General features: G+C 46.2%; 1 protein-coding gene across 23 annotated transcripts in view; it reads right to left on the bottom strand.

Annotated features, from left to right (window-relative positions):
* Positions 1 to 27,564, bottom strand: part of Magi1 (membrane associated guanylate kinase, WW and PDZ domain containing 1) — a 595,279-nt gene that overhangs the window by 213,116 nt on the left and 354,599 nt on the right. For 19 of the 23 annotated variants that reach the window (XM_078038623.1, XM_078038624.1, XM_078038620.1 and 16 more), the window contains one exon: positions 25,863 to 25,979. The exons of 1 other annotated variant lie outside the window; for it this stretch is intronic. In XM_078038623.1, coding sequence (XP_077894749.1) covers positions 25,863 to 25,979 — 117 coding nt within the window. Of the gene's footprint in view, positions 1 to 4,741; positions 4,821 to 5,071; positions 5,156 to 5,234; positions 5,494 to 25,862; positions 25,980 to 27,564 lie in introns of those variants that run through there. 3 more of the 23 variants (XM_078038629.1, XM_078038631.1, XM_078038632.1) reach the window with 3 other exon arrangements.

Genomic DNA, 27,564 nt, shown 5'->3' on the forward strand with positions numbered 1-27,564 from the left:
TGGCAGGAGGATCTCGAGTTCAAAGCCAGCCTCAGCAACTTAGGGAGGCCCTAAGCAACTCAGGGAGACCCTGTCTCTACAAAAAATATTTTTAAAAGGAGGCTGGGGATGTAGCTCAGTTGTTAAGCCAGTGGGTTCATCCCCAGTACCAAAAAAAAAAAAAAATGTCCATCTCAGGAGGAGAAAGAAGGGGGCTTCCTAATTTAATAGGATTGTACAGTGTGATGCCATTTTCTTTGAACGGAAAAAAAAGAAGAGATTTTTTTTTTTTTTTTGCAAGCAATCCCACCAACTTCCGTTTGCCAACAGTTAATTTTTAGGAACAAACTTGTCCCAGCCGGAAGATTTCATTTTAACTAATCCTTTGTACCTTAACTCCCTATTTCCTGGTCTTATTAGGACTCAATTAACCTGGGTGCTCATGCACACTCCCCAGGGCAGGAGGAATTCCGTTTTGTTCCCTGTGCTATTCTAACCCCAATGTCAGCCAAGTGTCTGGCACACAGTAGGACTCAAGCACTTATGAATAAGTCATTTCCATTAGAATATCAGTACCATGTGAAAATTGAAGCCATGAGCTAAGGGGTCCAAAAAGCCAGGAAGATAAATAGTGTGGGCTTCCCTCAACCCATCTGTGAAACCCCATAAACAGGAGTGCAAGGTTTACAGACTTTTGGCTTCGCCTGCTGGTCTCTATTATAATCATGTATTTTTTAAGCAATTGTCTTTGGCATTGTGCCATAAGAAATTAGAAAATTATGGCACTTACTATCTTTGGGGCAAGTTATTTTATACAGTTATTGTCAAATCTGTAGATTCCCACTGATCTGATCTTTAAGGCAGAAAAGAAATACACCCTGTATGATAATTTGGATCTAAGGCCTGCTGGAGGGTGAGAGGTACAGGGAAGAGTTAGGGTCTCAATCAGGAGGGTGGTATCAATTAAACAGGGAGCCAAAATCGAGATGCTGTTTTGCTTCCCATAGACGACAGGATAAACTACCTGCTTTGCAGAAAAGAACGCATATCACTGAATACAACCAAACCAGTATTTCCTTTTAATATTGTTGAAATGATTTTTCATGGAGTTGTACTTTTTGTTTTCCTTTGGTAATAGCCTATAGCACTCTGGCAAACAGCTCAAGAAACTGCAAAAAACGACTGTTCAAAGTTCCTGAGGCACGCACTCATGTGAGTTTTTAATTGAGCATCTATGATGTGCTAAGAGTTGTACTTAGAGCGGGGACCCTCTTCAAACAAAGGGTTATGCTTCAAAGAATGCAGGTGAACGTATTCTCATTTGCTGTGTCCCTTCAGATGCCACAGAACAAACATCAGAACTTTTTGAAATCTTTTCATTCAAGAGCTTTCAATGCACTGAATCCTTCTCAAGTCCAAGATCACCCCTTTCCTTTCATGCTTGAGTTAGGTTACATTTTCCCATTGTGTTTTCTAGGACTGAATCTGACAGCCTCCTGAAACTTTAAGGACGTCCACCTTTTTGGAAGAAAGAATAAAAATGCACAATTGCAGCTGAAGGATTGTATTAGGAGAGACCAACCCACCAACAAGCCGGGGGTCTCTGGAGGGTACTGGCTCATCCATTCACTAGACTCCAGCAGACAGAGTTAGTGCCATCTGGATCAGTCAGGAACCACTTGTCAACCCCATAGCAGGCTACCCAGAGGCAAGGCTAAGGCATCATGTTCCTGGTTGTGGGAACCCCAGATTTATCCTGCAGATGTGCTGGAGGTCTGGGCATGGGGAAGAGGCGATCTTTCCAATGAAGTTCAAGTTAACACTTCAAAAGCCTCAGAGCCACCAAGAGGTGACCAGCTGTCACCTGCAGAATCAGCAGAGTTCTGGCAGTAGTGGATGGCCTGGATGCCATTTCTTCCCACCAGAATTCTCAAAAAAAAAAAAAAAAATCCTCTGACAGTTTTTCTGGTGCCAGAGGGTGTCAGTATGACTTCGAGGGATGTGCTTACATTCAAATATTTGGGGTCTGGTTACCAACAGAAGAAATTTTTTTTTTAAAAAAAAAAGGGAGAAAAATAAACACGCTGAGAACAGGGTGATTTCCAAAGGATCAGGATTCTGCCAGAGTCATTAAGTTGCAAAGAAAAATCAAATATATTGGGGGGGTGGGGTCTGGATGGGGGAGGGGTTGGATGTAGCTTTTTTCCCCTAGTACTAGTAGGTCTTTGTTACTTTTCACCTTAGAAATCCTTTTGACCTTGAGCTACAGGTGTCTCCCAAGTTCTATTCCTCACATCAAGTCTAATCAGCCAAGAGCAGTAAAGCACACAGCTCCGTAATACTTATTGGAATCCCTGAACGGGCGATCTCAGCTGACGGTCCATCACCTGCTTATATGATGCTGCACAGGGAAACTACTAATTCAATGTTCAAAGAATTGGTGTCCAGTCATCGTGGTGCGAGGCTTCGTTGTGAGTATGGAGATCTCATTCTGCCTCTCTGCTATTCCCAGGCATCTGCCCAAAGTGAATGGGAAATGCAGGGAGAGAAGGAGGTATCCCAGCACAAGTCACTGCTAGGCGCGTCTTACATGACTTGGGTGGTGCCTGCCCTCAGTCAGTTCCTTGGTACACAGTTTTCGGTTCTATACATAAGAAGGTACCATCTCTAATTGTCGATCACAGCAACAGTCCTGGGGACTTAAGAAACAGGGCGATTCCAGGAAGCTCCCTTCTATTAATGAAATCCACAAGAAACTATTAAGTGCATGCTTTTAAAGAACTTGGGCTCAAAGCACTGGTGGCTTCAGGGGAAAACAGAGAGGCCCACAAATTCCCCCTCTGGCCACGGGTAACTGAAGAGGCAGTGAGGCTCAGGTGTCCCCTGGGGGAGCTTCCGTAAGGAACACAACTGCCCAAGAAGGACTAGCAAGTAAGCCTCCCATCTACAGTCACTGACAGATGAAAGGACCATCATTTCCCCCTGAAAAGAATAACAGACCGATTCCACATCTCTCTAGTACAAACACAACAAAACCACACACCAGGCACACTGCTATAGAAACACAGGCTGGAATTCACAGCCTAAGAAACTTCGACCAGGAGCCTTCATTATTTAAGTCAATAAAAGGGTAGGAAGGGCTGGGTGCGCTGGGGACCAGGAGAGCGCATCAGCAGGAATCCCTTACCTGGCCTCACCTCCCTTCCCCAAAGCCAAAAGAAGAAAGGCATTCAAGGCAAAAGTAGACTGCTTCTGTTTGCTCAACGGAGAAATGGAGGAGTCACATCCCTGTCGATGCCATTAATCTGCTCAGGCTTTCAACAGCACTCAGATTCATTGGCAAGTGAGGAGCTGAGCCTGAGGAACAGGGCAAGTTCAATCACGAAAAGAATCCGAAACGCAGAGCCCGTCAACACGGGCCGCCAAAGTTATTGTCAAACACCCATTTGCAGAAGGGATTTGCCTCCCAGATCATCAAAGGTAAGCTTTTCTCCACTCAGAAATTCAATTTTTCAACAGAACCTCCAAAGAGTATGTTATTCTAAAGATTATAACAGACACATATAGACTTTCTATGTATCATTTATACATACCCCTAGTTCAATGTTTCCAATGGAAAAAGACCAGGCCCTCCTCCTGCAGAGACTTCCAATTTTTTATCTGAACCTCTAATATGTCTGAACCTTTTGAAAGCATCCAATAGGTCCTACTTAGGAGTAGTAGTAAAACAAGCAAGGATTATTTGCCAGAAGATACTGGGGAGTAGTCTTCGAAATGATTCTCAATGATAGGATCCTGGGCAGGGTACATGATAGAAAGGGTGTCGGGGGTGGAGGGTGGAAAAACATTCCTAAACCTTACAAATAAGCTACACCTACCCTCAAACAATTGAGTTCAAGCACCAATCCACTCCCTTTGTGCTGGAGGCAAAGTCTGTGTACCAACACTGTGGACAAGACAGCTTTCAGAGCTTCTCTGTCCCCTGGGGCCCCAGGTCAGTTAGACTTGGGGAAAGGAAACAAGATAGATATACCCCTCCTGGCTCTTGCAATATCTCCCAACCTCCTGGGCTGGGCCCATCCATCCACTGGCAGGAACCAGAGAGGGAGAATAGCCTTTCAACTCCCAAGCACTCAGCAAACCATGGGGGGACGGCTTTCTCAATTTCCTGATGCCCACAGACAAGCACATCTTACCTAGATAAGACTGGGCTCTGATAAACCCCTGTGAATATCCAGGAAGCAAACTTAAAAAGCCTTCTGCCTGTGCATTCTTCCTTTGTTAAAAAAAAAAAAAAAAAAAATGGCCAAAGCGGGGTGGAGGGAAGTCAGTTCTTCTTTTCCTTATTTTCCCGGGAGCTTGCAAAGCCCTCCAAAGTGCAAAGGCATTTTGCTCGCTGCGCCCGCGCCGCGCGCGCTGGGAGAGGCAAGGCGACTCTCTCCCTCTCCCCCGCCACCATCCGCGGGGCCTGGGCCGCCCGGAACAATGCAGCTACATTTACCAACACCTGCAGGAGCCTATTAATATGCACGGGGCCCGTATTGATTTTTCCCCCCTCCCCTCCCTGGCCCTTCACACTGAGCAGGCTTTCATCTCCTCCTTTACCATCCATCAGGAACTCATTTCGCCGGCCCCCTCCCCCGCCCACCCCCAGCCTCCATTCAGCCGAGCCCCTCTCCTCTCCGCTCTCTCTCCCCAAGCCCAGGGCTGACGAGCACACTTTGGAATGCACTTCATTAAAATGTAGCTGCCCGATTCCAACCTGCAATGCGGAGGAGGCGATCCAAAGCGCACGCCACACTTCCTCCAGCATCCCCTTCAAAAGCCCCATTGTTCGCCAGGCATCTGCTCCAGAGCCCGGCCTCTCCCTACCCACTGACCCCTGTTTTTTTTTTTTTTTCTCCCCCCATTCCCTGTCCCCCTCCCCCTCCCTCCCCTGCCCAGCCCCACGGGCCTGCCCCGGTGAATTAAAACGCAGCCGCAGCCATCTGGCCCTCCCAAGCTGGCCCGGTTTCTCCCCGCCCCTCCTCCCTGGTCCACACACACACACACACACACACACACACACACACGCCACCCACGGCATCTTCACCTCCATGGACGTTCCCACAACCCGAGCGCAAACCTCCGGCGGCCACCGCCTGCCCGGTCCCCAGGCTTCCTCCAACAGCGCGCAGCGAGCGGATCCCGAGGTGGGCAGGAGGGGCGGCCCGGCGAGGGTGGCCAGGCGGAGATCGCGGACCACTGGTACTTGCCTGCGAACCCCAGCCAATCGCCAAGATTAATCCTTCCCTTTGTGCGCCTGGAAGAGCCTCCCACCACCACCACCACCACCACCACCACGCTGGTCCTCGGCTCCGCAGCGGCTGGAAGGAGAGGCGGGGGGTGGGGTGGGGGAGTGGGATCCGAACCCCCTTTCCTAAGCAGCGAGCTGGAGGTGGGGGGGAGGCAGCCTCGGCCACCTGACCCCCAGAGCGGTTTTTCCAGGGCACGGGAGCTGGCAGCAGGAGCAGCTGATGGTGCGAGAGAAGGGAGAGAAGATGCCCAAGCTGGCGCCTTTTATATTACTGGCGACATTTCTAACACATGACAACAATTTCCATCTGTATTTAAGCCGGGAGTGTGAAAAAAGAGCATTACATCACAGAGCCCGGGTTCCTAGAGGCTGCCGGATATCTAGGCCAGGGGGGATTAGGGCTGCACCTGCGAAGGGGGCGGAGACACAGCGGAGCCCCCCCCCACGCCCCCTCCCCCCTGCAGGCATGTCAGGTCCCCATCAACAGCTGGGTCCTGGGGCAGTCCCTGGCCAAAGAAAGGCGGGAAGTCGGGTTGCCCCACGTGTGAGCCACTGGAGGCTTGGTGGATGGGTGGGGGTTCAGGGCCAGGGAAGGTGGGGCAGATCTCTCCAGGAGGGGTACAGCCCTGACTCCTCTGGATCCACGTCCCTTCTGATAGGGCTGATTTCTGTCCTCCTCTTCTTCCCCAACTTTGGACAGAATTTCACAGATGATAACTCTTGTATTTGAAAAATTGTTTTCCTTGGAGTTAGAGATGATGGAGAGAGACGCTTAGGATGTAAATGTTCAGAATCTACTTTCAAGGAAAGCGCAGGGGTAGAATCCGGTTCTGAATGAAGCAGTTCTTTTCCTGCTTGTCTCGGTTTATTCAACCCACTCTTTGAAAGAATGTGGAAGAGCCTTGGGGTGGGGAGTGTTTTCTGGGGCCTGGTTTGGGCAAAGCATCCTCCCCCACTCCACCTCCATAAAGGAAAAACTTCACTGAGAGACTTCTGGGTTTGGGAAATGGTATTTCTCTGTTAGCAAATGGTCCATCATTGGCAACTGTCAAAGCTACTCCTGGTCCCAAGATGGAGATGGCTGGCAGACCATCAAAGGAAGGACTGTGCCCACTGCCTGCCTCCCCACAGCCCAGACATCCTCCAAAAACTCATTACTACAGCGGGAAACCAAGGGGTTGGGAGATGTCCTGAGATGAAGGCAGGGAAAGAGGAGAAAAAAAGCCAGAGAGACTTCTCCTCCTGGGTCCTGGGGGTCAGGGTGCTGCAGAACCTACATTAACGATAGAGAGAAGGGCAGATTTCAGGCAGGGGCAAAGTCGTCTTAAGGACGAGGGGAGACAAAGTCAGAAGATGTCGGGCCACTCAGGTAACTAACAGAGCTTTCCCTCCAATGCACCATCAGGGTATTTCACAGCAGAAGAAAAAACAAAATATGCTATCCTGTCAAAAGCTACTGTCACCATGTGGAAGGACTACGTACGTTTCTTCTTCTTCTTTTTTTTACTTGTGGATGGACACCATATTTTTATTTTATTTATTTATTTTTGTGTGTGCTGAGGATGGAACCCAGTGCCTCACGGGTGCTAGGTAAGTGCTCTACCATTAAGCCCCCAGCCCCAACCCCAAGAATTGCATTTCTTATCTTCCCTCATTCCCCTCCCCCAAAAAAGGACTGTGTGTCTAATTCACCTGTTCCTTCTGGTCACTCAGTCCTGGTCCAAAGACTCAGCACTGCAGTCAGATTCAATTGTTTTCCAATCCTGTCATTCAACTGTGTGACTGCAAGGAAGTTACTTGCCTGCTACCCCTTGTACAAAATTGCACCCAGACTACCTAGTTGTCATGAGGATGATGAGCTACAGAAGGCCTGGGATGGTTCACCCATACATAAAAAGAACTTGCTAAATGTCACCTATTATGGTCATCACTATTATTATGACTTAATTACTATATAAGCATCTCAACAAAATGAAACCCATCACCCTCTAGTGGGGACCTGCAAAATGGGACAGTTCCTGGGGCTACAGTTGGCAAAAGGTAGATACCAGGACCCTGAACATCGTCACCTTTCAGAAAAAGTACACACAGTATCTTAGAAGAAAAACAGATTCATTCGCTGGTTTTTTGGTTTGGGGATTTTTTTTTTTTTTTTGGTACTAGTGATTGAACTTAGAGGTGCTTAGCCACTGAGCCACATCCCCAGCCCTATTTTGTATTTTATTTATACACAGGGTCCCACTGAGTTACTTAGGCCTCTCTGCTGAGGCTAGCTTTGAACTCGTAATCCTCCTACCTCAGCCTCCTGAGCCCTAGGATTATAGGCGTGCACCACCGCACCTGGCTCTGTGCTGGATTCACATCTGCTTTTGGGTAGGTGAAGAGGTTTGGCAAGCTGATATATAGTATTAGCTCTCATTTTCAATTTGAGAAAAACAATAAACTTAAGGGAATGGTTTCATTGTCAACCATGCACAGGATACATGTGAACACTGGCACTCACCTTCCCTCCATCATCGACCCCAAAATAAGCAAGGCAGGTATTACATAAAATTTTCAAAAGCCTTTACCCACCACCTAATGCTGCAAAAATGGAGTTTGTATTTTATTAGTTTTCCACAAGAAAATGATCGTGCACTACAAATGAAATTGCTCTTTCATGGGTTAGGGATCTAGCTGAGTGGTAGAGCCCTTGCCTAGCATGCATGAGGCCCTGGGTATGATTCCTAGCACCACAAAGAAGAAAAATTAAATTAAATTGCTCTTTTGCAAGGAAGCAGCATAGAGACTGTACCAATGGGAACAAAAATACAAAAGCTATTCTCTTTATTAAAGAAAGAAGGGAACTTTTGTTCAGTAAGTATTCAAGGATGTAGCTTTCCAGTCTTCAATAGCAGAGGAAAATAGCCCTCATTTGGTTTGGAAATATCCCTAACAATAACAAATAATTTTCAATCAGAGCTCAAAGACCAGGTTTCTCTATGTATAAGAGAAGCACAAGGCAATGAGTCTATTTTATCCGAGAATACAAACCCGCTCTCAAAATCCAAGTATCTGGTAAGCTTGCGTGGTCTCCTGCATAAGCCAGGAGAGATGCTTAATTGCATTTCTTCTGAAATCTCCATCTCCCTTGCCACACACAAAAAAAGCAAGAACCAACAGATCCTGAGGTAGTCTTCCTTGATGCCTGACAACCAGACTCAAGGGCAAGCCATGCAGTATCCTCAGAGCTAAGTTCAGAGCAGATGTAGAGAGTAGGTTTTTTGGTTTTTTTTTTTTTCCCTGATACCAGGGATTGATCCCAGGGGCACTTAATACTGAGCCACATCCTCAGCTCTTTTTTGTAGTTTATTTAGAAACAGGGTCCTGCTGAGTTGCTTAGGGCCTCTCTAAGTTGCTGAAGCTGGCTTTGAAGTTGAGATCCTCCTGCCTCAGCCTCCCCAGCCACTGGAATGACAGGCGTGTGCCACCACACCTGGCAAGTGTAGGCATCTCTATATCAGAAACTTATTAGACAATTGTGAGAAAAGGGCCACCAAGTTCCTTCCGAAGGCATCCAATGAAGTGACAGAAGTTTTCAGTAATAAGACTAATAATAATAATAATAATAATAATACCACCTGGGACGCATTAGCACATATTGTTGTTGGATCTGAGACCAAAGTAATTCGAAACTCACCCACGTGTGCCTCTTTCTCACTGGGCAAACAACTTGACCTTCTAACAGCAATACTCTGTTACCTGTAAAATGGGAGTAAAGAAGAGTCCCTGTCTCGTGGGATACGTTCAAAGATGAAGTGGATGAATATAGGGCAAAAATGGGTGTCTGAAATACAGAAAATGCTCGGCAGGTATCATCACTACCACACCAATCACTGGGAGCTCTTAGGTGTGGCTTCCCTCTGGATGCTCACTCTCTATGGGACTTTCCACAAAGATTTTCGAAGCCCATACTGAACAAGTAGCTCTGTGGGATACAATAAAGGTGTCTAAGGGCTGGGGAATGTGGCTCAGAGGTAGAGCTCTTGCCTAGCACTTGTGAGCCCCTGGGTTTGATCCTCAACACCACATAAAGATAGATAAATAATTAAAAGAAAGGTATTGTGTCCATCTACAGCTAGGAGAAATGAATTTTAAAAAGAGGTATAAAACATCGATGGGTTTGGGAAAAAGGCCCATATTATTTGATAACTGAAATAGCCTTTTGCGTAAAAATTATTATGTTCAACGGACAAACCACGCCGCATTCGCTGGGTAGAATGCAATAAAAATGGGCATGAACAGCAAAAAGGGAATCAAACATTAGCTGTAATAATAAAATCTGTGGGATCTTCCCACATACCCACACGGAACGAAACTATCATCTTGAACGCATTTATTAGAGAATGAGACAGAAAATAAACACATTAGCTTTCTACTCCTAAGGTAATGATATTAAAAGTGACATTAACTTTTTTTTTTCCTATAAGTAGAAAAATTCAACCAAGAGTGCTGGAACAATTAGATAGTGATTGGCGAGAGAATAAAACTGACCCCTACCTCACACCGTGACCAAGAGGAACTCCAAAGTAGAACATAGGAGATCACAGCCCCAGGTGTGAGACCCAGGTGGATAGAACTCTTAGACAAAAACAAGAGCAAACCTTCATGGTGACAGGGGTCAGTCATGACATGAAACACACCATCAAAGAAAGAAAACCTAGCCTGCAGGAGAACGGAAGGGTCATCTACTGGGATGACATCTCCAAGGAGATGGCAAGAGAACGGTGCTTGTCAGCTTCCTGTCACTGTGACCAAAATGCCCGGGAAGGGCACCTTAGAGGAGGAAAGGTTCATTTGGGTTCGTGGTGCCAGAGGCTCAGGCCATGGTGGGCCAGCTCCATAGCAGTGGACCTGGGGTAAGGCACACAACATGGCGGAAGGATGTGGAACTGCAAAGCTGCCCAGCTCCTGGCAGACTGGGAGGAAGAGGAACTGAGGAGGAGGTAACCATCCAGGACACCCTGCAGGGACCCACTTCCTCCCACTAGGTCCCACCTCCCAGTAGTCCATGGGTGACCCCATCCGTGAGGTGAGGCCCCCATGATCTAACCATGGCTGCTCTGGACACTGCAGCATTGGGAACCATGCCCTCCATACAGGAGCTCTGGGGGATATTATAGACACAGATCATAACCAGAACCCACAGAAAGGGAGAGAGCACTTGTGAACATCTCCCCGATAAGATACTTGATTCCAGAGTGAATAAGGAGCTCTTATAACTGAACAAGCCAACCACCAGAAAAGACAACCCATTTGAGAAACAGAGATATTGGATTTAAACAGACATTTATCCAATAAGTACATGAGAAAGTTCTCAACATAATCACCCAATTGGGAAATATCAATCAAAACCATAGTGACCGGGCACAGTGGCACAGGCCTATAATCCCAGTGGCTCGAGAGGCTGAGGTAGGAGGATAGGGAGTTGAAAGCCAGCCTTGGCAATGGTGAGGCCCTAAGCCACTCAGTGAGACCCTGTCTCTAAATAAAATACAAAATAGGGCTGGGGACGGGGCTCAGTGGTCGAGGGCCCTGGAGTTCAATCCCTGGTATCTCCCCGCAAAGATAAGAAAAACATCCACAGTGATCCAGGAAGAGTGGCATACACCTGTAATCCCAGCTATTTGGGAGGCTGAGGGAGGGGGATCACAAGTTTGAGGACAGTGTGGGCATCTTAGAAAGTTCCTGTCTCAAAATAAAAATTAAAAAGGGCTAGGGAGATAACTGACTGGTAAGCACCCCTGAGTTCAGTCCCTGGTATTGGAAACAAAAGTGAGACGCATTTCATACACATTATGATGTCGTAATTAAAATGGCAAGTTATTGACAAGAAGGTGAAGAAACCCCACTCTGACACAGGGAAGTATAAAATGGTGTGCCCGTTTTGCAGAACAGTCTGGCAATTCCTCAGAAAGTTAGTTATGATATGACACAGCAGATCTACTTCCATGGATGTACCCAAGAGCGATGGAAATGAATGTCTACATGAATATGTGCTCATGAATATTCATAGCAGCGTTATTCACCACAGCCAAGAAGTAGAGACAACTCAGATGTCCATCAACTGGGCAACAGACACGATGTGGCATAAGCTACATATGACACCAAGGGAAAAAAAAGAGAAGAAAACACACAACACGGACGAACCTTAAAACTGTGCAGAGTACCAGAGGTCAGACATAACATGTCACACGTTGGTTGCCACTCTTGGCGGCACATGCCTTGAATCCCCGTGGCTCTGGAGGCTGAGGCAGGAGGATTGCAAATTAGAGGCTAGCCTCAGCAACTCAGTGAGGCCCTAAGCAACTCAGTGAGACCCTGTCTCTAAATAAAATACAAAAAAGGGCTGGGGATGGGGCTCAGTGGTTAAGCACCCCTGGGTTCAATCCCTGGTACCCACCCCCCCCCAAAAAAAAAGACAAGGAAAAGAAAAAAATATCAAGAAGAAAAAATGCTTTTTTCCTATGAGAACACTAAGTGAATAGGAAAAAGAAGTATAGGACCGCAGCTGGAGCAAGGAGAAATCAAATAGAAACAACTTTAGGGGAAAATAGTGAGTCATTCCAAATATAGAAGAAATTTATCTTCATGTTTAAGAGAATGCCACGTACGATTTTATACCAATTTGAAAATGTAGACAGGATGAATTATTTTCTAGTATAATAATGAAATTGTCTTAGGAGGCAGTAGGAAACCTGAGAACAATGACTACCACTAAAATGGAGTGAAGTTAAAGATTTATTTATTTCCTCTCTTCCTGTTCCCAGATACTGCAAACACAGAGAGAGAGAGAGAGAGAGAGAGAGAGACAGAGAGACAGAGAGAGACAGAGAGAGAGAGCGCCAGGAGACCTATCCATCTCTTATCTAGCTATTTAATTTGGCAGTACTGGGGATGGATGGATCCAGGGTTTCAGGCATGCTAGGCAAGCACTCTACCACTGAGCCCCATCCCCAGCCCTGTTTGGTATTTTATTTAGAGACAGGGTCTCACTGAGTTGCTTAGGGCCTCACTGAGTTGTTGAGGCTGGCTTTGAACTCACGATCCTCCTGCCTCAGCCTCCTGAGCCACTGCGCCCAGCTATGTGATGCTTTTTAAATTCACCAAGAGCCCAGTTCTAATATGGACATAAAACAGAAGTAGTAGCAGAGGCGCTGTGGTTGACATTCCTTCCTGGGATATGATCTTGTAAAAGAGCCCATTTGTAGTAAGGTCTGGCCTTCAAATCTACAAGTCAACTTGGACAATCTCCCTGTTGCCATGAAATTTTGAAGTTTCTGGAAACTCTGTCTTGGATGGAGCCATATCCCTCTGTCCTTAACAGGCCAGGCATGTGGTGCACACCTGTGATCCCAGCAGCTCGAGAAGCTGAGGAAGGAGGACCCCAAGTTTGAGGCCAGCCTCAGCAACTTAGTGAGGCCCTAAGCCACTCAGCAAGATCCTGGTCTCAAAATAAAAAATACAAAGGGCTATGGATGCAGCTCAGTGGGTTAAGTGCCTTTGCTTCACCACCCCCTTCAAAACCAAAAAAACAACTCCAGTATCACCTTTTTTCCCTCCTATGTTTGTCTTGAAGGCTCCAGAGCCCAACGGTTCACCACGTGCATAGCAGAACTTTTCACCCGTGGAAATGTTTCTGCCAGCTATGTGACATCCTGAAGAAATCTGCCACCACGAATAAATAGAGGGAACAGGAAACCTGGACTTGATACTTGGTGGCCAAGAGAGTGGCCACCATCCTTCACGGGCCCTGGACCACTGCAGGAGGCTCATCTTCTCATAGACAGACACTCAAGAAGCAGAGGCTAAGAGATGAAAGTAAAAGCAAAAGGAACCACTGGGTGAGGTGGCTCACGCCTGCAGTCACAGCGGCTGTGACATGAGTAATGGATACGAGTAACGTGAGCAAATCACAAATTGCTCATCTCTGGCCATTGGTGGGTTAGTTACAGACACATCTTGGTTGCAACTGCTCTAATGAACATCAGCAGGCATTTGGGTGGCAGAATTAAAGAACTGGACCCTAAAATAAAATAAAGCCTGTCTGCACCTCCAACTACGAGAGGAGCTCTGGGAGGGACATTTAAAATACTCCTTCTCCTTCCTTTGCCTCGTTTCAACTCTGCCCAGCAATGAATCATCGCTGCTACTCCTCAGGCTCCGGGATTCATTGCTGAAAACTGACCGCCACCTATGATGTGCCCGGGCCTGATTTCATATGTCTCTCCATCCCCACTACAAGGGTTAAAGTTGACACTATTGTTCCAATAGCAAAAGTTAGGAGATCTCAGAGAAATGATTTATCCAGGATCCCAAAGTTCAAGAACAGAGGGGCCGTGAGTCAAACCCATACCCACCCATATGCATCACATGGGTTTACCCTGGGCCTCTCGGTGCCCAGAAAACTGAAAGAAGAGTAAGTCAGCTTCTCCGGGCAGCTCCCTTGAAACCCCGGTTCCTAATCGCTGTGCCTCAGGCAAGTTCCAATAACTACTCAACCCTTGGGATCTGTTTTTCATTCCCACCATTTCTATGTATTTTGTAAGGACACCCGTCAATAAAGTGACATAAGTCATTATAATATAATCAGCGATGCCCTAGTCATCCCCGGCCTACGTGAGATCAGGGAGCAAATGGGCATCTGAGAACAGGGCTCACAGATAGTCCGTACCTAAAGGGTTCCTCCTAGAGCAGAGGATCCTTTCCTCCTTTCTGTTATTCCTCCCACCTGGGGCCAATCCCACCACTCCCTGGACCTGCTGTGGTCCCAAGCAGCTTTTCACCAGGCCTGGCAGTGGTAAAGGCCAGCAGGTCCCTGCTCACAGCAGTGACAGGTGCAGCTTCTTCAGCATTGCTCTTACGTCCAAGGTGGCCATTACTCATCACAGTAACTCCCCAGTACAAACTGCTTGAGGGAGGCCAAGCACTGTATCTGGCCTCATGGCAACGTTTGTTTTTTGGTACCAGGGATTGAACCCAGGGGTGCTTAACCACTGAGCAACACTACCAGCCCTTGTTGTTTTTTACTTAGAGACAGGGTCTCCCTGAGTTGCTTAGGGCCTCACTAAGTTGCTGAGGCTGGCTTTGAACTTGTGATCCTCCTGCCTCAGCCTCCCAAGTGGCTGGGATGACAGGCGTGCACCACCATGCCCAGCTTCATAACAACCTTTAAGGGAGATATTTTATAAATGAGGAAACTGATATTCTGAGAAGCTGAAAGACCAAGGAGGGAGAAGTGGGAGACAAAGCCCAGCTCCTCTTCCCGCATGTCCCCCACCCATACCCAAGGCAGGTCGCTGTCTAACTAGGTGCTCAGTGTACATTTCCTCCTCTTCACCTCTTTTTAAGAAACTCACTCTGGTTCTCGTGTGTCTCCATTGTGAAGACAAAGTTCTTGGGAGAACTCGTGTGACCTCTAGTGTGTCTTGTAACCAGCCAAGCCCTTTAGCCTACCATGTATCATGCCCGTGGCCACAGTCTTTCTTTTTATATCAGTGTAAAAAGAAGAGCACATGAAGAGAGAGAGGAAGGAAAAGTGCTAAAATATCTTCATGAGCTGCTCATTGGATACAAGGATAGATTTTTTTTTTTTTATTTAGATATTCTTCGCCCGTGCCTTCTTTGTGCCTGGCACAAAGTGCCGTGTGCTTAGGGATTAACATACAGCTCCTCACGTCTACCACACCTCAGCCTATACAGCAGGTCTGACGAGTCCCATTGTATAATGGCACTTAAGGAGGCTAACCAACCTGCCCCAGTAAAGTTCCTCAGCACAGAGACAAATCCAACGGAAAAAAGAAGTCTTTTTTTCTTGGTACTGGGGATTGAATTCAGGGGCACTTAACCACTGAGCCCCATCCCCAGCCCTTTTTATGTTTTATTTAGAGACAGGGTCTCACTGAGCTGCTTAGGGCCTCACTAAGTTGCTGAGGCTGGCTTTGAACTCATCATCCTCCTGGATGGATGGATGGATGGATGGACGGACGGACAGACAAATGAATGAATGGACAGATGGATGGATGGGTGGACAAATGGTTAGATGGATGAACAGAAGGATTGATGGATAGATGGATTAACGGATAGATGGATTAATGGATAGATGAATAAATGTATGGACAGACATGCAGATGGATAGATGGATAGTTGGACAGATAAGAGAGCTATTTAATAGGAAAAGACATGAGGAGGCTCCTGGAATGCTACAGGATTCCATGTATTGATGTGAAAAACAGTTATATATATATATATATGGATAGATGGATTGATGGATGGATGGACGGACAGACATGCACATATGCAAGGATGGATGTGTGGGTGTACATGTCTCCACCAAGTAATCAAGCTTCTCACTTAAGATACGTCATAACTGACCACATGTATTTTTACCCCTCAATGTGTTTTAGAAAAGGGTCTTTCTTGGAACCCAGATGTGGCTGGCTCCCCATTACTGTGGCTCAGCCCCACGCTGTGCCCTCAGAACTGGAGGAAGGTTGGCAGCGGAAGGAGGGAGGAAGGAAAGAGAGCAAGGAAATGGGGGGAAGGAAGGAGAGAGGGAGGAAAGGAAGAGGAACGGACAGAAGGATGACGTGGGGCCCCAGGTGTGGTGGTGCACACTTGCCATTCCAGTAACTCGCGAGGCTGAGGCAGGAGGATCGCAAGTGTGAGGCCGGCCTGGGCAACTTAGTGAGGACATGGCTCATTATAAAAAGAAAGAAAAATGAGTTAAAAAAAAAAAAGACTGGGAATGTAGCTTAGTGGTAAAGCAAACTGTCATTCTCTAGTACCCCCCTGCTACAAATAAAAATTCTTGACTTAAAGGATTCTTCGGAAACTAAAATGGTGAACTCTTCTCTTAACATAATAGGAGGTAAGGATACTATGAAAACTTTCATGGAGCTTCATAAATTGCAGTGCAAATGGCTTTATAATTGCAACAAATCTTGATGAAAAATGTCAGCTAAAATTATAAAGCAATTAAATAAATTAACACGGCTGCCAAATAGATATATTAGTATCCTACACCCAGCCAAGGAGAGATCCATATGTTATTAAGAGAAGACTCTTTTTAAAATTCAATAGGTTAATTTAAAAAATGGTCTTTAAGGTGACTGGAGGCAGAGAAATAAACCAAGATCTTGGGCAAAGCCACTTACCTATAATCCCTGGACACCATAATTGCCACATTCAAAATACCCAATGCAGAAAAAAAAAAAAAAACCACACACTATTGCAGTCAATCACTTAGTACAGTACCTGGTGAATATAGTAAGCATTCAATTAATGATACACGATATTGCTAAGTGGCGAAACGTGGTCTAACATGTTTTTATAAGAAGACTATAAATTGCATCAATTCTAATTACACATAAACTTCTATTCCTTTCCCATGTTCTACACCCCTGAGAACCTTAGAGGGAATAAAAAAAAAAAAATCCTAGCAACTCAGGAGGCTGAGGCAGGAGGATTGCAGGTCTGAGGCTAGCCTCAGCAGTTTGGCAAGGCCCTCAGCAAATTAGCAAGAACAAAACATAATTTTTTTTTTAAGGAGATGAGGATGTAGTTCATTGTAAAGCATCCTTAGGTTTAAACCCCAAGAGCATTCCCATATTCCCTCTCAAAAAAAAAAAACCCAGCCAAGCCATGTTTATTTGAATCTGTTAATAATAGACACATATACATCAATCCCAATGTTATGAGCTTTTAAGTTTGCAAATTTGTTCCCTTTTTCCTCTGCCACGAGGACTCTAAGCACTCAGCAACTCTCCGGTGGCAATTAGGGTTAACAAGATGTAATAGGAAATACAAAGGAAAAGAACATTGGGGATTTAGCTGATGCCAGGAATACGCAGAGAATGCGCAGTTTCAAGCTTGCCTATTATGGGCTACATCATTCGATTATTAATCTCACTGTAATCTCGCCTAGCATTGAGTGTTGGGTCATTACATCACAAATGCCGGGAGATCGTTTCTTGAAAACTTGGCTTATCCATAAAAAAAGGGGAACGAGAATCTTCATATGAATAAGGCTGCTACGGTGAAACGTGTCCCCCAAAGTGTACGAGCCGGAGACCTAATCCCCAAGGCCACTGTGTCGATGGACGGTTAGCTCATAAGGGCTCTGCCCTCATCGGTTCACTAATGTGTTTATGGAGAGAGTGGGGACTTGTTATGAATGGGCTTGGGTCTCCTCTTGCTCTCTCTCACCCTCCACCATGGAAGAATGCAGAAAGAAGGCTCTTGCCAGATGCTGGCATCCCTTGAGATGGGACCTCCTCTCCCCCAGAACTTTGAGAAATAGATTCTTCTTCTTTATAAAATCCCCAGTCCGTGGAAATTCAGCGATAGCAACAGAAAACCCCAAGTCCAAAATCTAAAGCGATCTTGAAGGGTGCTGGGCTTGGAAAGTCATGCTAGAAAGGGAAGAAGAGGAGGGTGGGAAGAGGCAGGGGTCATCTACCCGGGGGGACTTTAAAATAGAAGATGCACTCTGAGGCCTCTGGAGCCAGGCTGGCGCTTGTGTACTTCCCATAAACATTAGTGAAGCAGTGATGACCCAATGAAATCCCAGAAAACACAAAAGTTGGCCACACCAAAGACACCACCGAAGGTGGAGGCCCCTGAGGCCTTCCACACCAGAACGTTCCAGACTCCACACCTCTATTCAAGCTCCAGACACTCACAGAAGTGATGGTCAGGCCCAGGGTGCTGAAGGGGCTCCGGGAGATGGATGGAGGCGAGACCGACCCTGTCTGCCCAGGTCCTATGCCATGACAGGCGCCATATTGGTCAGTAAGCCAGCAGATGGGACCAGTGTCGGTCGGATCCTACGGTTGAAGAAAGAGACCTGGGGATCTGACAGATGGGAATCAAACCCAGCTCTCCAAATAAGGGTATGACTGGGGCCTCTTTCAACTTCGCTTTATTGGAAAATGGGTATTATAACTTACACTTCAAGAGACTGTGAAGAGGATTACAGGCGGTGTTTAGTAGCGTTCCTGCGGTACTTGGGGGTGGTCCAGAAACACTACTGGTTATTCTCTTTTTATCATTAATATTCAAACTATAAAACATCACGTCAGGAGTTCTTCAGACCCTCTGGTCCCCCTTTACCTCATAGAGGAGGTAACAGTTGCACTGTTAGTAGAATTAAGATGTTGCTCTTGCGCACTGCTGAGACACCACTGGCACAGTGGTAAGTGACAGGTGACTGTCTAATGTAGAATTTATACTTTGGGGGTAGATTTAAAGGAAAAAAAAATCAATCTACAGAGTCTTGAAGGAGAAAGACTGAAAAAATACACAAGATGAGAAAAAGAAATTAAAAAAGGTAAACAAGACGGAGTATCAGAAGTCACTGACCTGGACTGGAATAATACCACCTTGTAACCAAGGGGCAGGATAGGCCACAGGTAAAGATGTCAGTCAGTCTTCTTTTTTTTTGGTACTGAGGATTGAACCCAGGGTCCCTTAACCACTGAGCCCCATCCCCATCCCTTTTTATATTTTATTTAGAGACAGGGTCTCACTGAGTTGCTTAGGGCCTCACTAAGTGGCTGAGGCTGGCTTTGAACCTGCGATCCTCCTGCCTCAGCCTCCTGAGCTACTGGAATGACAGGTGTGCGTCACCATGCTGGGCTGAAAGCTCCTTCTGATTTTAGACAGTGCTGACTCCGGCCACACTGAGGAAGTCCTCCCCGGATCAGTCCTCCGAGGGCCTGCAGAACTCTAGTTCATGGATTAGGACCAGAGGCATCCCACCAGCGCCCAGCACAGCTGAGCACAGGGAAACACGTTCCATCACACAGCAGGCCCCCCACATCTGGTTCTTCAGCCCCCGCTTCCTGGTGATCAAAGGTCTAGTTTAGGTTACCCGCGGGGCTTGTTATCAAGACGGTGGCAGAATGAGTCGATGTCTGGCAAGCCATGTTGGCATAACTGTGCATAAGACAAAACCAGAGGTTCAGAGTCTCAGAGGTGATCACGGCCCCATTCTCAATAATGAACGAGGCCGAACGTTAGCGGAGGCTACGCTGCCTGCCCGAATCCAGAGCCTCTTTTATAAATGAAGACCACGATCACCTGTTTAGCAGGTTAAGTTTGAATCGCCCTGCAGATCAAACACGTTTAATGCTGTTGTGAACTTACTTTTCAAGTCCACGATCAATACCTCTTAGATAGGTGACAAGGGTCTCGGTATCGGGGGGAATCTGGATCAACAAAGTGTCACCCTGCAGAGCGAGACCGGCCTCCCCTTTCCTCCTCTGAATGACCTCAGAGCACAGCCCAGAGGAGCGCCAGGCAGGAGAGGGGTGATGCTCTGGGTTCTGAGACTGAGCACCAGCACCGGCCATGAGCTGTGCCTTGTCCTGACAGCGGCAGTGCCCTAAATGACAAGCCCTGTCAGGTCAAGCATCTATCTGCATGGGAAAAGCAGCCCTTCCAAAGCAACAATTGCAGGCGCTGTCAACTAGGACAGGAAATCCTAAAACAGGGAGGCGATCACGGTGGGAGGTGCAGGGGTACCCAGACTGTAATTAGGTGCTCTGAACGGGCACTCCCCCTCCAAGTTCACGGGAGCTTGGACATCTTTGCTCTGGGGTTGGATAACTGGCAGGTCATCAGTGAAGTTCTTTTTTAAAAATGTTTTTTTTTAATTTTTTTCGGGGTACCGGGATCAAACTTGGGGATACTCAACCACTGAGCCCCATCCCCAGCCCTATTTTTTAAATTTATTTAGAGACAGGGTCTCCCTGAGTTGCTGAAAGCCTCGTTTCTGTGAGGCTGGCTTTGAACTCACGATCCTCCTGCCTCAGCCTCCGGAGCCTGGCCATCATGAAATTCTTATCTGCCCTCCTTGACCCTTTCTGGGGCTCAAGTCTCTGAGCTGCCCTCTATTCCAAGAGTCTGTGCAAAGGTGGCTCAGAAGTTTCCCCCAGACAGTAAGTACCAGCAAATACACAAAACAAGGCACATCATTTTTTCCCAACTACGGGGCAGGCACCAAGCTAGGTGCATTGGCCACCGAGGCAGATACAATGCTGGACTCACTGAAGTTAGATTCTGAGAGGACTGGCAGCAGGCAGCGGACATGTATTAAGGTGGATCTGGGAGTGGCAGGAGGGTGGCTGGTCCAACCATGGGGACGGGGCAGAGAAAGCAAAATCTGGGCTAACGCTTAAAAGAAGTCTGGGTATTGCTCAGATAGGAAGGTTGGGAAATTGGAGGAAGTAAAGTAAGCCACTTATTAATATTTCTATCTACCTATTTATTTATTTATTTGGTACCAGGGATTGAACTCAGGGGCACTTGACCACTGAGCCCCATCCCCAGCCCTGTTTTGCATTTTCTTTAGAGACAGGGTCTCACTGAGTTGCTTAGGGCCTCACTAAGTTGCTGAAGCCATCCTCCTGCCTCGGCCTCCCGAGCCACTGGGATGACAGGCGCGTGCTGCCTGTTATAAGGAGGCGAGCTATGAGCTGCACATCCTGAGTCCCGAGTAGGCAGGTCGGAGAATGCAAATGGAGTGGCAGTAATCAGATGATTCTGAGGAAGCAGAGAAGTCACAGGCGCACATGCATTTCAGATCCCTTGGTTTAGAGGTGGCTTTCCTTCCACATACAAAGACCTAACGGAAAATGAGATTCATCTAAATGTCCTAAGAAAATTATGTAAAGATTTTTAAAAATCTGCATAACCATTCTTAAAATTCTATTGTGTGTGTGTGCTGGTAAACTGCTTGAAAATCAGAGGACAACGTTATTTTTGAGGTCTGATGAATGACACTACTCCACCCCTAAGACATAAACACCCATCCTTCTACACAACCGAGACCCTAAGATCAGCAGATGTGTTTTTCCTTTTTATTTTCACTCTCAGTGTATTTCTATATGATTCCAATCCATTTCTATATGACTCTAATAGTTAACTACACCCAACTTGGGAAACCCAATCAAACCCTAACTCTGCTACTTGCTATGTGTGTGACCTCAGGCCAGGAGTTAGCCACTCTGATCCTGTTTCCTTTCATGAGAGCTACTCCATAGGGATTCTGTGTGTAACTGGAGACACAACAGTTGAGCTGGGACCACTATTTCCATTTTACTGAACAATGCATGAGCCTTGGAGAGGTTCCATGACTCGTACCAGGTCACAGAGCTGGCAGAACAGCCCTTCGACTTCACGCCTAAACTTTGAACTCATTCTGCAACTGTTTCTTGATTCCCTTAAAAAAAAAAAAAAAAAAATTGGCGGTGATTTTCAGTGGTCATTAGAATCAAATTTCTACCAAGATGACCTTTTTCATAATGTAGAAATAATAAAAGTTCTCAGATGAAGGGAATTGGAGAATAATAACGAACCACAGAAACAGTGCTGGGTGCAATTTGCACTGGGTGGATTTTATGGTCTGTGAATCACATCTCATCAAAGCTGTTAGAAATCAAAAAAATACAAACTGCAGAGGGTGCGAAGTGAGTAATGTGGCATTTGGGAGCGGTGGGGACTGGAGGAAGTCAAGTTGGGTCGCTGCATCAGGGTAAAACTGAATTCTGAGTGGGGAAACCCATCAAGATGCACATGATGAAAACAAAACAATTTATGAATAAAGGAGCTTCATTTCTTCATGTCTAGGGGCTCATAAGCCCTCTAAAACATAGAGAATATATATATATATATATATATATATATATATATATATATATATATATATATGTATTGGGGATTGAACCCAGGAATGCTTAACCACTGAGCCCCACCCCCAGCCCTATTTTACATTTTATTTAGAGACAGAGTCTCACTGAGTGGCTTAGGGCCTTGCTAAGTTGCTGAGGTTGACTTTGAACTGGAGATCCTCCTGCCTCAGCTTCCCGAGCCGCTGGGATGACAGGCAGGCACCACCGTGCCCGGCTTAGAGGAAAAGAAATCTCACCACCACTAACAAGCACCTGCTCATGAGGTCTCCTTCTTCTCCAACACCAAAATCACTGAGTGTCAGAGGCAGAAAGCTCTGGAAGGTGTGGATGTCAGGAACCGGGCCTCCTGCAGCACAGGTACCCCATAACCAGGAGGCTCCATCCCCCAAATTCAGGGCTTCCTCCTCCATGAGGCAACAGGTTGGGATAGAGCTCTGCTTCTTAGTCACAAGCACCAAAAAAACTCAAAACAAACACGTGTAGCCAGAGTACTCCCCGCCTGGAACAGAACCCCCAGTCCCCCCTCGCCCACTCCTGCTAAAAGGCACACCAGCCCCCGAAACAGACCTCCACTGAATCTCCTCCCCACTTTATGGAGGAAACATAAAATGAATCGGTCCTTGTTTCCTCTTGTGGTGGGAACACCATTTCCGCTTTCCAAATGCCAGATTTCCTGGTTTCCTACACACACCATATCCACACAGCGGGCTTTTACCTAAGCCAAGACCAACATGATGTTTTTGCACTGTTTGTTCCAAAGACTGAGGTCATTTGGGCCCCCAATTCCTACATAGTGGTAAGCTAAAAAAAAAAAAAAAAGAAAAAAAAATCAAGCCGTTTAGCTTCAAGTCAGGTCCAATAAATCAGTGGGAAAAAAATAAAAACTCAATGGGAAAGCATGCCAACATGTAACCATGGTAACCCCACAGATGCATCAAGAAATGGTGTGCTCATCTGCTTCATCCCCATTTCTTAAATTGGAATCTAAGTAGGGGAGAAATTAGACAGAGAACAATCATGAGTCTGCGATTACCGAACGCTGCAAATGGCATTCAACCTGAAGCATGCATGGGACAGCCAGGTGAACGGCCCAAGATCACTTAAGCATCGAAAAAGACCCACACCAGCGACTTCCTGGTCATGGAATTTTCCTGGGACTATTGCCTCACCTGTAAAATGGATGCCAAAGGTCACCACCTTCAAAGGGTTATTATAAAAGTAAGACTTGGCCGTGGGCCAGAGGCAGACCAATGCTGGACTCCAGACACCTCAAATCCTGGTCACCCAGAAACTTTTTTCTTTCTTTAGATATTTATTTATTCACTTATTGGACTGAGGATTGAACCCAGGGGCACTTAACCACTGAGCCACATCCCCAGCCCTACTTATTTATTTATTTATTTTTAATTTGAGACAGGGTCTCGCTAAATTGCTGAGTCTGGCCTTGAACTTGCAATCCTCTTGTCTCAGCCTCCGCAGTCCCTGGGATTGCAGGTGCATTCCACCACCACCACCACACCTGGCCTTTTTCTTGCTTATTTACTTTAGTGCCTTGGCTGCTTAATCCATGAAAATGGAATGACCATTACTACCCCATGTAATTATGTTTAGGAATCATCATTAATCCAAATAAATGGATTTGTCTTGAATATAATACTGGGATTACTTTTCATATCCAAGGCTGGAAGACTAAAAGAACGGAGGGCCCTGAGTTAGTATCAACATGTTATCACATGTTTCTGTCACACACAGCTCTGCCACTCTGTGCAAAGAGGCCACCTCAGGGCCTTGTGCCGAGTTACCTGGAGGATCCCTCTCTCCTGAGAGCCTCAGCGTTGGTGAAGTGGAGGGCAGGTGGCTGCTCTGGAAACCCATCTCTGAGGTCCCAGTCCTAACTTACTAAGTCTTTGCAAATGCACAGAAAGCCTTAAATTAGTTCCATTTGTTATTTTTACAATCAGCAAACATTAGCACTCTTGCATATTACTTGCAAAAAAAAAATGTTTTAAGAAAACCATTTATATGGCTCAGGAGGCTGAGGTAGGAGGATGGTGAGTTCAAAGCCAGCCTCAGCAATTTAGCAGGTCCTAAGCAACTCAGGGAGACCCTGTCTCTAAATAAAATATAAAAAAGGGTGGGGATGGTGCTCAATGGTTAAGCACCCCTGGGTTCAATCCCCAGTACCAAAAAAAAAAAAAAAAAAAAAGGATAACTTAAACACTAATTTATCCCATTTTCAAGGGGGAGTTAAAATGATATCTCTAAGAACAGATACTTCAACCTTTTAAAGACCTAAACAATACAAGAAAGAAAAATTTCAAGCAATAAACTAGGATCATTCTCTCCTCAAATTTGACTGAAATTAAATAACTGTATGAGTCCTGGGCAGATGTGCAGTTATTTAATTTCAGTCCAAATCTGGGCTGCACAGGACCGATGTTATATCCCCTGTATAAGGGCGTGGTAGAGCATCCTCAGGACAATTGGCTGTCAATCATCTACCAGGCAGGCAGACAGTGGCCCGCCCGCCTTCCCTTAATTCAAGAGTCCGGCCTTCAGAGCTCTTCTGTCCTGCATCTTCATCTTGCCTTCTCAGATTTGGTCTTATCTAATGGTTTCTGGAATTTGAGCTTTTTAATTTGTGGAAACCATTTCTTCAAAAAAAAAAAAAAAACTCATTTACAAAGTTGTAAATTTGGCTGGATGGAGAAGCAGCCCAGGGAGGATGGGTGAGCCATCGAGGTCCCCTCTACACCAAGAGACCATCAGGCACCCACTGATGACCCACTCTAGGCCAGTCAGCCTACAGGTCTCAGGCTTAATAACAACAAGGGCTATCGGTAAGGAGGCCACGGCAACTCCTCACCAAATGCTTTACAGGTCTCTCCCATTACTCCTTGTTATGGTGTGGGTGGGAAGTGTACCCCCAAAACCTAATGTGTGAGACAGTGCAGGAAGGTCCAGAGGAGACATGACTGGGTGGTGAGAGCCTTAACCCAACCAGTGAATGGACCCCTGATGGGATTAACTGGGTGGTGGCTGGAGGAGGTGGGTGTGGCTGGAGGAGGGGGCATTGGGGGCGTGGCTTTGGGGTCTCTATTTGTCTCTGGAGAGTGGAGTCTCTCTCTGCTTCCTGATCACCATGTGAGCTGCTTCCCTCCACCACACTCTTCCTCCATGATGTCCTGCCTCCCCTCCAGCCCCGAGGAATGGAGCCTGCTGTCTGTGGACTGAGACCTCTGAAACCCTGAGCCTCCAGATAAACCTTTCCTCCTCTTCTGGTTGGTCCTTTAGTCACAATAGAAAAAATGCTTGAGTAAAACACTCCTATCAGACCCATGAAATTAGTATTATGAACAAGTCTTCTCCACCAAGTTGACAAGGGAACTTAGAAAAAGATAGATAATGCCCAGCATGGTGGCACAGGCCTGTGATCCCAGCAGCTCCGGAGGCTGAGGCAGGAGGATCACGAGTTCAAAGCCAGCCTCAGCAACTTATTGAGGCCCTAAGCCACTCAGTGAGACCCTGTCTCTAAATTAAATATCAAAAGGACTGGAGATGGGGCTCAGTGGTTAAGCACCCATGGGTTCAATCACCAGCACCAAAAAACAAACAAATAAACAACCACCACCAAAAATACCCCAAAGGGTCTAATTTGCCCAGGACAGCAACCTAGTAAGTATCAGAGTCAAGGCCAAGTCCAGGCACACCACAACCCTGTGCCGGCTGTCCCACTGTCCAATGCTGATTTGCTTGAACCCTGGGTGTTACTCAGGAGCCGAGCTTGCCACGCATTCCCCTGACTTTTCACCCACCCACCCTCCCACGGTGAGATGCCAAGTCTGGCGACTTACAAGGCACAGCGTGGCGGTAGAGGTTATCTCTTATGGTCTGCTGCAGCTCGTGATCCGGGGACCCTTTCTGGAACCGTTGATTGAGAAAATGCCGCAGGTCCTTGTGGAGCCTCCCTCCTGCAGGACATGGATAAGACAGAGGCCGTCAATAAGACGTCTTCCTGGAGAAGGAGCCCCCAGGACTGTGGGGCAGAGCCACCCACAGGGATGCCAGGGCCCATCCCTCTCAGTCATCCCTGTGCATAGTTTCTCTCTGCAGGGGAGGGACAGGCATGATAGGCAGAACTAACATCATCAAAATGGCGATATTACCAAAAGCTCTCTATAGGTTTAATGCAATGCCAATCAAAATCCCAACAGCATTTCTTGTAGAAATAGATAAAGCAATCATGAAATTCATATGGAAAAATAAAAGACCCAGAATAGCAAAAGCAATGCTAAGCAGGAAGTGTGAATCAGGCGGTATAGTGTTACCAGACTTCAAACTATACTACAGAGCAATAGTAACAAAAACAGCATGGTACTGGTACCAAAACAGGCGGGTGGACCAATGGTACAGAATAGAGGACACAGAGACCAATACACAAAATTACAACTGTCTTATATTTGATAAAGGGGCTAAAAGCATGCAATGGAGGAAGGATAGCATCTTCAACAAATGGTGCTGGGAAAACTGGAAATCCATATGCAACAAAATGAAACTGAATCCCTTTCTCTCGCCATGCACAAAAGTTAACTCAAAATGGATCAAGGAGCTTGATATCAAATCAGAGACTCTGCGTCTGATAGAAGAAAAAGTTGGCTCCGATCTACATATTGTGGGTTCGGGCTCCAAATTTCTTAATAGGACGCCCGTAGTACAAGAGTTAATAACAAGAATCAACAAATGGGACTTACTCAAACTAAAAAGTTTTTTCTCAGCAAGAGAAACAATAAGAGAGGTAAATAGGGAGCCTACATCCTGGGAACAAATTTTTACTCCTCACACTTCAGATAGAGCCCTAATATCCAGAGTATACAAAGAACTCAAAAAATTAGACAATAAGATACTATGGTGTTTTTGAAACAGCAAATAAGTAAATAAAGGCAGATATCTGGAGAGAACCAAGCACGCCTCATCTGTATTATAACCACTTAAGTTAGATCTTATGTGCTGCTGGTAGTAGGAGGAAATATGTAGAATACCACAAACTGTCTGATGCCCTTTGTTCAAAAGGAATTTTTAAAAGAATCAACACAGCCCGGTGCAGTGGCCCATGCCTGTCATCCCAGCAGCTCCGGAGGCTGAGGCAGGAGGATCGAGAGTTCTAAGCCAGCCTCAGCAAAAGTGAGGTGCTGAGCAACTCAGGGAGACCCTGTCTCTAAATGAAGAGTCCCTGAGTTCAACCCCCCGTACAAAAAGAAAAAAGAAAAGATACCTGAACTACTAACACATACAATGATACTGATAAATCCCCAGCATATAAAGTTAAGCAAAAGAAGTCAAACATGAAAGAGAACATATAAATTTTCAGAATATGTTAAACTAATTTGTTGCAACAACAACAACAACAAAAATGCTTCCATGTGTTCCTGGAGTGGAGACAGAGTATCTGCAGAGGAGCATGAGGGTATAAATTCTATGAAGCACTGGAGATTATCATGAGAGATATTTGATAAGAGGTACACTGAATAGCTTTGTGGTATTTTACAACATCCTGTG

This window comes from Ictidomys tridecemlineatus, chromosome 2 (assembly GCF_052094955.1).
Source record: "Ictidomys tridecemlineatus isolate mIctTri1 chromosome 2, mIctTri1.hap1, whole genome shotgun sequence".
NCBI lineage: Eukaryota > Metazoa > Chordata > Mammalia > Rodentia > Sciuridae > Ictidomys > Ictidomys tridecemlineatus.